The sequence below is a fragment of the Aristolochia californica genome, unplaced genomic scaffold (genome assembly GCF_029961685.1).
Source record: "Aristolochia californica isolate CCGP_79_NKW_82.1479 unplaced genomic scaffold, dmAriCali1.0.hap1 SCAF_11, whole genome shotgun sequence".
In the NCBI taxonomy this organism is placed as follows: domain Eukaryota; kingdom Viridiplantae; phylum Streptophyta; class Magnoliopsida; order Piperales; family Aristolochiaceae; genus Aristolochia; species Aristolochia californica.
This window is the reverse complement of record NW_027181782.1, coordinates 24799237-24810770: the sequence shown is the minus strand read 5'-3', so window position 1 is coordinate 24810770 and position 11534 is coordinate 24799237. Positions and strand designations below refer to the sequence as shown.

At 38.1% G+C, this 11534-nt stretch overlaps 1 protein-coding gene across 2 annotated transcripts; it reads right to left on the bottom strand.

Annotated features, from left to right (window-relative positions):
- Window positions 1-318: 318 nt before the first annotated feature.
- LOC137944696 (uncharacterized) lies at window positions 319-11080 on the bottom strand. 2 transcript variants are annotated; one of them, XM_068790414.1, is made up of 8 exons: window positions 10449-11080; window positions 8833-9967; window positions 8511-8566; window positions 2365-2634; window positions 1994-2230; window positions 1179-1298; window positions 959-1087; window positions 319-823 (listed from the first exon to the last, which is right to left on the bottom strand). In XM_068790414.1, the coding sequence occupies exons 1-8, from the start codon at window positions 10896-10898 to the stop codon at window positions 803-805; spliced, it is 2418 nt and encodes an 805-aa protein (XP_068646515.1). In that variant the 5' UTR covers window positions 10899-11080; the 3' UTR covers window positions 319-802. The 2 variants fall into 2 exon arrangements, with proteins under 2 accessions (XP_068646515.1, XP_068646516.1); XM_068790415.1 differs by having other exon boundaries at window positions 986-1087.
- Between the last annotated feature and the right edge of the window lie 454 nt (window positions 11081-11534).

The following is an 11534-nucleotide window of genomic DNA, read 5'->3' as shown; positions in this document are numbered from 1 at the left end:
AAAGTTATATAAACTCAATCCCATGTTATAATAACACAAAGAAGAACAAGAAAACACCCTAGTTTTGAAGGGAAAAAAACCTTTTCTGTGTTTTCAAAGACGCCCACAGTTTGCCGAAGAAATGGTCCACGGTAGAGATAGAAGCCAACAAACCAGAGCAGCTGACCCACATGTCCACAATGGAAGAGATAGAAGCCAACAAACCAAAGTAGACCCACTTGTCCACTTTCGTCAACCACTTTCCAACACTACAAGGCAAATAATGGTGTGGAAATTTGAAGAAGAAACAAGTACACGACGATTCGATCTTATCCTCACAATACAGTTGCCTGGTCAATCAAGACCAAGAGATTTATTCACACTTTCTGCCAATTTACAAAGTTTTGTCCATTACAGGATTATCTATTATATTCTGGGGAGAAATCTTCAAAGTAATGAACAAATTTACAACAAAATCAACTTTCCAAAAAACAATGATAATAAAGATTGAAGGCAGATTACAGTTCTGCTTTCACGGGGCAATTCTACATTACCCATTGCAGTTCTTCAGTTGAGTATTACAATAGAGTTGACCCACAACAAACCTTCTCTGTTTCTCCTCTCCTCTAAGGGGAGCAGATCTCTTACTGGTAGGAGGTATCACCTTCGATATGAATCAGCACCATATGGTCACTCACCCGTCAAATGGTGTTGAACAGAGGAATGGTGGTTGCCTTGAGGTTTTTCTGTGTGAAACACCCCGGATTCATCTGAACTCTTTGCATTTCCTTCAATGATAGCTCAGCATTTCCCAAACAAGCTTTCATAAATCGTAATAGTACACCTGCTTGCATGACAAAAAACTTCAGCTTTCAGATCCTGAATAACAGTCAAATGAACGAAAATTTCTAATCGACGCCACGCTCTAAGGAGAAAATTTTCCTTAAAAAGTTCCAGAAAGATTTGAAGGATATGATACCTTGATAACCTTATTAGCAAATCCTACCATAAGTTTTCCTTCCCAATACACCATGGCAGTTACAATGCCATCACAAAATATAGTTCCCAGTGGATGTGTATCAATTTCATGCTCGTGTTCTACAAATTCCTACAAAAAAGGGTTCATACAATTAGATTACTCTCTCAGAAAACCAGAAGAAAAGAAAGAATAAAATGTATGTACTGGATAGCATTCAAACCTGCACATCGATTCTCTTATTCCAACCACCCATGAACAGCCATTTATCAAACATAACAACAGAAAAAATGGCACTTTCATGAGTCTGTGTTGATTTCACAAGCACATTATTTTTCCACATCTGAGAGAAGCGAAAACAAGAATAATATCATGTTCAAGAAATTGAAATATATTAAAGTACCCAATAAAAGATTAAAGACCTTTCAAAAAATATTAACAAAAGCAGTAATATATAATAGTACTAATTGCATTCCTATAATAATAACAATAAAAACAATAAAAAAGGGTAACAGTAATTATCACAATAAATAAAGAGAATGAGTTCTACCTTGACTTCAGAAATAAATAACAATATTAACTTCTAGAAGAAAATAAACTTTGTGAAGACTCCAAGAAAGTGTATGAGTGACATGCAGTCTAATATATTCTTGAAGGCATTTAATTATTTTGGCATTACAAAAACGTAACCACCACTTTGCTAATTAAACCTTACTTAGAACTACCTATGGTGGCTAGTTTCCAAAGCAGCACAAAGCCTACAGCTAGCAACTTTATGAATGATTTTCCTTTTTAGCCTGTGCTAAGTATAAACCACAGGACTATACATAAGCACATTGTCATTGTAGGGTTAACTAATAATTCAGAACTCTGTTGCATTACGGCAGGTCGATGCTGCTCAGCTCAGTTCACACCACTAGTGAGCCAAACCAAACTAGGCACTCCCTTCAGATATCCATTTACAGGACTGTTCAAGTGCAAGTTGACTAAGTCCTTAGCCAGTTGACAAATTCTAGTACATTCATCAGAATAGCAAACCTTGATACATCCATTCTCATGAGAAGCGACAAGGGTATCAGTATTCACAGAAATTGACAAAACAGATGTAAGATTTCCGATCGAGTCCTCTTCTAATACTGCTAAAGGGCTGTGGTCACTGAGCCACCACAAACGAATAGTTCCATCCCAGCTTCCACTATAAAGAACTCCACGGCATACTGCTAAACATGATACAACTGATTTATGCCCAATCATTGTGAATGTAAGGGTGTAATCCTGAAAAAAAACACATGGTAGTTGCAATCAAATTTTAACGAGCTATTTCCCAGTCATCTAAAGAAATATCAAAAGTGACAGAAAAAAAAATTTAAGTAAGAAATTATCTCCTCATTCAGCAAAATGCACAAAACCTTCAAGGACCAAGCTTTTATTGACTTGTCTCCACTCCCAGTATATAGAAACTCAGTTTCTGATACTGTCATTGCATGTAACCCACTAAAACGCCAGTCATTGTGCTCCCTCCATTTCTTCACTGGTTCTACATGAGAGGAACTGACGTCCCACACAAAAATCAGACCTGCACTATCCCCACTGATGCAGTATGGAACCTCTGTATTGACAAAGAGTACTGTCATGACTCTATGCTCATGGCCTTTCAAGGATTTTACAAGAGAGAAATCCTGAAAATGAAAAAACTTATGAAGTGAATAGAAGCAAACAACACACTACAAGGCAAAGCAACAGAATTATTGCAGACAAGAAAGAAAGCTAGTCATATCTTTTTGACATTAAAGACCAGGGGCATTTGGTTATTTTACTATAGGGTATTACGTTCTGAAGTACTAATTAGATAGAGGTGAATTAGACATGCTCACCAATATAACTACATTTTTTTATTACTGTTTGATGGTCGTAAGTGAGATGACTAGAATAGGGGTATTATGATCTTTTTAGATTGTAATCACTTAAGCTATCAATAAAAGAGGATAGGGATCGACCTGATCCATTAACCAGACAATTCTCTCAATATGCTTCTCTCTTTTTCTTTTCTCTCACTTTCTTCTTCCAAAATTCTTCTTTTTTCTTTATTTTAGATGGTATTGTATCTGATTGTTCTAGGTTTTTAAGTAAGAATCTTCTGCTCCTCAAGTTAAAAAGCCTTCCAGGAAGGGGGATTTCACAAAATTGTTGTTGATAGAAGGTAAGGTCCAACCTTTTTCTTTTATTTGTGTCATAACCCCTAGGGTTGATGGCTCGTGTTGTCAATTGAACTGCTTTATGTGATATTTGTACACCCAGAAGGTTGTTAGGGTATTTTTTACCCTATCCTTTCCTGAATCATCAGTATGAGGGCTGACATCAAGCCTCATTACCTACTTTGGATGATATTTTTGGTGGATTGTTGCATTGTATTAGTGAAACTGCATCAATTGCAGTTTGGGTGCCCTAATAATTCAGTGGTGTGTGGGACCTACCTGACCTACACAGGTTAATACTGTGATTTTTTTTTATATTGGTGAATCTGAATTGTATTCCAACATGTGTTGGAGTTGTTTGTTAGAAATTGATTGATAGCTGGGTCTGGTAAGGTAGTTACACCCTCAAGAAGCTCAAGAAATTCATATTCCAAGGAATTGCATACCATTCAAATAACCTCTACTAAACTCCATGGAGGAAATTCTATTAATTGGTCCAGGTTTGTTCAAATAGTTCCTATGGCGAAAAGAAAGTTGAAGTTTCTAAGTGAGATTCTCCCATTCCCTCCAAATGATGATTGGAAAGATGAGGATAGTCAAGTTATGACTTTGGCTTGTCAATTGCATGGAGGAGGGTCTAAGCGATCAAGTTATGAGTTGTACATCAAAAGAGATCTAGGATACTTTGATGGCTATTTTTTTACAAGAAACTAATTTGTCAAGAATATAGGAGCTAAATCCAAAGTTCTATGGGTGACAGAATAGTAACTCAATACTCTACAAAGATAAGAGGCATTGTGCAAGAGATTAGAACCTTTCATCCTTTTATCACTAATGCTACTAAGCTTCAGAGAGAGAAAAATCAAATTCAGGTTACCCGGTTTCTAGATGATCTGTGTCTAGAGTACAATGCTATACGGGCACAAATATTGGCTGATGATGGTGATCATACATTGGAGAAAGTGATGCAGGACGAGGCACAAATTTTAATAGACGTATGCAAATGTCAATTAATTGCTAGAATTAGAAAGAAAAGGAAGAAAGTAGAGAGAAAGAGAGAAGAGATGGGAATGAGAAATAGGAGAATTGAGAAGAATAATTTAGAAGAAGAAGAATAGAGAAGAAAGAAGAAGGGGAAGAAGAAGAAGAAAGGGGAGAGAGAAAGGGAAAGACCAGAAACAGGGAAAATTTATTAATTCATCTTAAAAAATGAATTCAACATCCTGTTACAGCCTATAAATAACTAAAATATTAAATTTAAAATTTAAAATAGATCAGATCACTATCTGATCAAATCCAATAAAATAAAAAAAGATAAACTAAAATTAAAATTAAAATTTAAAATTCAAAATAGATAAGATCACTATCTGATCAAATCCAATAAAATCAAGAAATATAAAATAAAAATAATTTCAACCATAATTAGTGGGTCCACTGGAGTCCGATGGGCATACTAGTGTCCCCACCTGTTGAATTTAGGACCCCGTGATTAGAAACTCGATCAAAACAAGAGAGGGAGAAGAGAAGGAAGAGAGAAGAGAAGAAAGGAGGAGAGCAAAGAGATAACTTAGGTAGAGAAGAAAGAAAGGAAAAGAGAGAGGGAGAGCCTTTAGGCTTAAGAGAGAGAGCTTCCACAAATTGGGAGAAGAGGAGAGAGTTTGATACTCTACCCCAAGCCAAATGCCTCTATTTATAGTTTTTTAGAGGAATTTACAATACCTACAATGCTTTTAGGGCTACAAGCTTTACATGAGAAAAGATATAAGTAGACATGTTCACCTTGACTAATTACAATCATAAAGATGACACCTTATTTACAATCATGCCACCTCTCTTGGACGGGTGGGCCTTTTTCCTACTCATGTGGGCTTGGGTCCATCTTCTAACACTCCCCCTCAAGCTAGGGGTGAGAAAACATCATAAATACCCTGCTTGCTGCAAATTGTGGACAGGATTTTGTGAGTGACTAGTTTTGTGAGGATGTTTGCAACTTGTCCTTGTGAGGAGATATGTCTGAGGGATAATATGCCAGTCTGGAATTTTTCTCGTATGAATGCAGTCCACCTCAATGTGTTTTGTTCTTTCATGGAAAACCGGATTTGAAGTAATATGAATTGCCGTTTGATTATCGCAATATAGATCCATAGAAGAAGCTCCTTTATAGAATCTCAGTTCAATGAGAAGAGACCTGATCCATAGAAGCTCATTAACTGTGTGTGCCATGGCCCTATATTCTGTTTTTGCCCTAGACCTTGTAACCACATTTTGCTTCTTGCTTCTCCATGTAACCAAGTTTCCTCCAACCATTGTACACTAACCAGAATCTGGGGATCCAACCCAGTCTGCATCCGAGAACCCTTCCATGTTGAAGTGCCCATGGTTTTTATAGAGAAACCCTCTTCCTGGAGTTCCTTTTAAATATCATAATATTCTTTCCAATGCTTGCCAATGAGTAAATTGTGGTTTGTACATGCTTTGACTTACCACACTTACTGCAAATGAGATATCCAGTTGTTACACAGGAAACACAAGTCTATGATATTTCCCCATATCCACATCTTCTCCAGAACCAGCAGATAATTTAGTGTTTGAAGTATCTGCTGGTCTACACTCCATCATTCTTGTCTCCTCCAGTAGATCAAGGATTTATTTTCTCTAAGATAGTATAATCTCATGCTTTGACTGTAACACCTCAATACCCAGAAAGTATTTAAGCGGTCCAAGATCTTTTGTTTTGAATTCTCCACATCTCCTTCTTGGTTTCTTGAATGTCATCAGAATCACTATCAGTTAAGACAATATTATCAACGTAGACTGCCAAAAGTACTTTCCCTTTGAGAGTGTCTTTAATAAACACGAAGTGATCTACTGAACATCTGTGAAATCCTACCCACATCAGTGCTTGGTTAAATTTATCAAACCATGCACGAGAAAACTACTTCAGACCATATAGAGATCATTGTTTGATGGTTGTAAGTGAGATGACTAGAATTAGGGGTGGCATCGAACCGAACCGGTCCGCGAGTGGCTCAAGCTCGGCTCGATTCGATTCGATTTATTTGGATAAGGCTCGTTTGAGTTAACAAGGCGAGCTCGACCGAACCATGGTTCAGTTCAAAAGCTCGCGAGCCGGCTCATTAACTTAACGAAGGCTCGGGACTGGGAGTCGGGAGCCGGGAGCGGGAGTCGTCTTCGAGTTCAACTTTGATTTCTTCCTCTGATTTCTTTCTCCCCTCGTATGTTGTCGCCGATCCTTATCACCGTCGAGCCCCTCCCGTCCGCTAATGTGGTCGCCTCTGTCACCGTCGATAGCTACTCATTGGCCGCCTTCGTCGCAGACTCCCTTACCCCTTCGTCGTCTCGATGGCCGCTACCTTCGCCGCTGCTTCCGTCGCAGCCGTCAGCCCCAACGACAACTCCTCGCTGGCGCCGCTAGATCGCCCTGCCCCCTGTGTCGTCTCGGCGGAAAACCAGAGACCTAAGTTAGGGGAGAAATAATTTTTCCCCCTTGCGCGCACGAAGACATCGTGCAATTTCGCACGTGCGAGATCACAAGCACGTGAAAAAAAAAACCATTTCTTGAACTTTGGCTGTCTCTTCCTCATGGCTCTTGAAGAGACTCAAATTGTTTGAGGTACTCTCTTCATGCTAACTCCACTCAAGTTTTTCAGAAGAGCAAATTGGTAGCATTTCAGAACTGCTACTGCATTTCAAAACTGTTACTGTATGAATCCATGCTCTGAAGAAAAAACGAAAATGGGCATACAATTAAGTCATCCAAAACTATTTTTCTTAAACATTTTCTCTATCTCCATGATTTGGTTTTCCAGTCCTTGAATCAGAACGATCTAATTGAGTACAAATGGACAAAACTAGCATTGTTTTTCAAATGAATGTTTTTGTGTTTGACTATTGAATAAAGTTTATGCATAATTATGTAGCTTTTATGAATAATTTTATCCAGGGTTAATATACAGGGGTTATGTCCAATTTTAAGTAGAGGTTATGCCCAATTTTATGTAAAATATATGCATAATTTTATATACAATTTATTTGACTTGTCTTTTATGCAAAGTTTTTAATGTAGGTTGGAGCTCGGACTTGAGCTCGAGCTCGAACTTTGTTAAAATTATGGGGCTCGAGCTCGATTACAATTTTAGGCTCGAGGCTAGGCTCGGCTTGAGCTCAAGTTCGAAATATTTAAATCAATCTCGGCTCGAGGCTAAGCTCAGCTTGAGCTCAAGTTCGAAATATTTAAATCAATCTCGGCTCGAACATAGACAAGTTCGGGCTCAGCTCAATTCGATGCCTCCCCTAACTAGAATAGGGGTATTATGATTGACCTAATCCACTAACCGGACATTCTCTCTACGTGCTTCTCTCTTCTTCTTCTTTTCTCTCACTTTCTTCTTCCAAAATTCTTCTATCTTCTTTATTTTACATGTGGTGCATTCACTTTTATCATTAGATTCTTCATATGGATAAACAGTTTTAAATTATCTTGAGAATTTGAACATGTGGCAAAAGAAATTACATGAATTGGTATATTTATTTTTTCTTCAACAGCAATTTGCTTGAATGGGGACTCAAAGCACTAATTTTCATTCGTTAGTAAGTGATAATGGGAAGGGCAGGACTAAGATTCCTGGCCCTTGCTATGCCTTACATTGTCATTTATATCACTGCCTTCATGGATTTCACCTCATTAGCTATTGATATCAAATTCTGCTTACTAAAACAGTCTCAATTCCACTCTAATGAAATACATAATAGATTATAAGCAAGAAATTATACCTGCTGCATAAAATATGATTTGATATTTCTCAGAATATTCTTATGTATGATCCATAATTGATCATGAAACCGCGGAAGTGTTTGAGAGATGGGTTGACATGTATATTTCAATTTTGCAAGTGAAGTTGAGTAATGGTGTTTGGATTAGACGAAAGCAGTTGCTGGTTGTAGGGCCTAGATTAGGCTTCCTATTGGAGATTATAATGTACAGTTCCTTTTGTACTCTGATGGCAGTTAAGAGGAGTGGAAATATAAAGGAGTTGACTGGTCTTTTCACCAGCTTAGCAAGTTTCTCATCTCCATTCTTCTCACATTATAGAAATGAACTTCATATAAAAAAAAATTGACAGTTGAACTCAATCTTCTGTTTCCTTGTCCATTCTATAATGCACCAAAGCATAAGAGCAATAGGAAGATGATACTTTTCCTCACTGTCAAGGCACTTCATAAAATTTCAACAAGCAAGCACAGCTGGCTTACAATTGATACTAATTGTGAAACCTACAAATATACTATGTTTATTTTTCTTTCTGAGAAATACAATTCAGTACGTTATAACAACATACCTGCAAAGACCAAACGTGGATGGTTTTGTCAAACGAGGAGCTAAACAGAAAACCCCCTACAAAATATAGGAAAAGGAAAACGAATAAACATTAACATTCAAAAAAAAAGGAACCCAATATTTCAAAGTTGTTGCAAACTGAAAAATAAATTGTATTTTAAGACATACATTAATGAAAATATTCCCAACAAAAAAGTAAAAACAAGTAGCTTTCAAGAGCGTCATCTTTAGTCAAACCAAGCCTGGCAAAGGAAACTAGACTTAACACCTTTCTAGTACTCTTCATTCACATTTACTGGAAGGTGGAACATAAGAATACAAACCTCCAAGAGTTAATCCTGTGATGCAATCACGGTGACCTTCCATTGTTACAGATTTAAATTTGCCTTCACATAGCCCATTGATAAGATCATTAGCATCATGTGTGCTGGTTTCAACCAAGGTCATACTTGAATGATCACACAAGATCTCATCTTTATTCCGCTCTTTTGACCCATGCATGTCTTCCTTCGGTAGAACACAGAGATTTGAAACAATCAGGAGGCAAACACTTTTCTCCACTGCAATTGAAGCATCTGGACCTCCCAGATCATTACCATAGGGTCTAGTAAGCACACCTCCAATACATCTCCACAGATCACACATATTAGGGCGGTTTGCTGGCATATAGTCCAAGCACTGAATGATAATTTGATTTAACCACTTAAATTCTGTGCCCATCATTGTCGTCAGTCTTAGTTCCACGTTCTCCATCCAAATTCCATACAAGTCTAGAGAGACTTCAACATTTTCTTCAGTGGGCGTAAGCAAGAAAAACTCATCTATAACTTCTTCAATGAATTCTTCCCCCTTCAGAAATTTGACAAATAAACAGCCCAGTGACCAAACATCTGAGCCAAAACCAATGGAATTGCCAGAATTTTGGACTATTCTCATGTCTTTCAAAAATGTAAACAGCTCCGGGGCTACAAAGCATTCTCTGTTCATCAACACTTTATCCCCAGCAATGGTCTTTCTTACTTTCCTTCCTGTTACTAACACTTCGTTTATATCCACAAAAAGGTGACCATAATTGTCCAGGCGAAAGCAGGATGGACCCAAAAAGCCACTTACTATACCTTCAGAATGCAACGCCATTACTCCCTCAGATATCTCCATAGCTGCCATGTTGAAACCAAGGATTAAATCTGCGTTCCCATCAATCAGCCTAGTCAACTTCTTGGAAACATCAGCTTGAAATCTCTCACAGACCAGGAAAAGAAACCCATCTACCAAATTCATCCACAGCCCATAGACTTTACAGAGCCTGCATTGTCTAAATGCAGCTTGGATAAGTAAATGCAGTTCTTCCCTCTGTTTTTCCTTCATCAGGAGTAATGCATCCATTACTCGTGAAATATAGCTCAGGTTAAATTCTGATTCATTTGAAGGAGACTTTGTCATGGACAGAAGAGTCACCTGAAAAAGTAACGCTTTTGGAAGTATTTATATCGAATTTGAGCATATTTGAATAAATACAAGAGTAAGGAATGCATTGTAGTCGTCTAGAAATTTGGCTAGAAGTAACATATAATGGGGAAAACCTGAGTTTGAACATCACAAAGACCAAGTGTTTGTCATAAATGCCAAACTATTCAATGAGAACCAGATAATCTTTCCATTCCAGTTGGGAATGATGAACTGGTGAAACTCAAAACTTTAAGTACATGTTGAAGGTCTCAACAACCCCAAGCCAGGCCAGATTTTAATTCATGACTCTTTTCAGCCAGTATTCTACATGTTACTTTCTAAAAGGGTGACAGAAAAGGGAATTACTAGAGTTTATAAGCCCAGCTTTTCTACTTTATTACAACTTACGCAGGGTTCACTAGTACAACTAGAATTAGCCCCTGAATTAACAAAGCAAACCTTTAGCACGAGGACTGAAGGGATAAACCACCTGTTGACCCGGCTTAACGTTATTAGACGAATAAGCAAAATTCAGTCTTCCATAAGAGAGAGAAGCCCAATCTTCATCATCGCTTTTTCCCATCATCACAACGGCCTCAGAAGGAAGTATATGGTCCTTCCAAGCAGAGTATAATACTGGGCTCCACAGACGAGGGACAAAAATTTTGTCGGTTATCGCGCTCTGGGGCTTTTTTTTTTTCAGTGGAGATTTTGGATGGGCATCGATGAAACGGAGGAGGTCTATGTTTCTGGGAAGAGCGGCAGGTCGAGAAAGCGGCACCAACTGGGTGCAGGCCGGGCAGCGGATGGTGTTGGGGAATTGATGCGGGATGTGGGTCAAGCATGACTCGCAGGCGGAGTGGCCGCAAGATAAGACACGCGGAATCGTCTCGTCAGCGTCGTAGGGCTGCAGGCAGACGGGGCACTCTGGAGGCTCCATGTTCTCACTGTACTCCCCCTTTCTTTTTCGGCAATTACATGTTCTTGTATCAATTTAGGAATTCTGCTGCCTCTGCTCGATGGAGAGAAAGGAGATGGAACCAATCTGTTCATGGAAAGGCAGAGAGAAAGGTCGAACTATCATCTGCAGAGTGCGGACTTGGAGAGCATTTGTTTGAGGAAACGGTGAGATTACCACCGTGAAGTTATATGTATTTCACTTTCACTTATAACTTATAGAGTGTACTAGCGGTTTTTTGTGCACTTTACCCGGTGAAAGTGAAATACATCTCACTTATAAAGTGTACTACCAGGGCAAAACATAAAGTGAACAAAAGTGAATGAAAGTAAAATAGAAAATGAATCACTTGTTTTGTGTCAGTGTACTTGAAGGAAAATGCATTGGAAAGTATTTTTTTGTGTTAATACCCAAAATGAAAAATGTAGTAAAAACAAGAGAGTATTTGCTTTTTTCTATGACTTTATAACGCCCCATAGTTACTATCATTCTCTAGCAATTTATAAATACGGATCAAGAAGTTAGATTCGTTCATTACTAGGTTTGATTTTATAAATTCAATGCAATTCTAGTTGACTAATAGTAAAGATAATGTTCACTACTCTTCTCTTTGTTGGT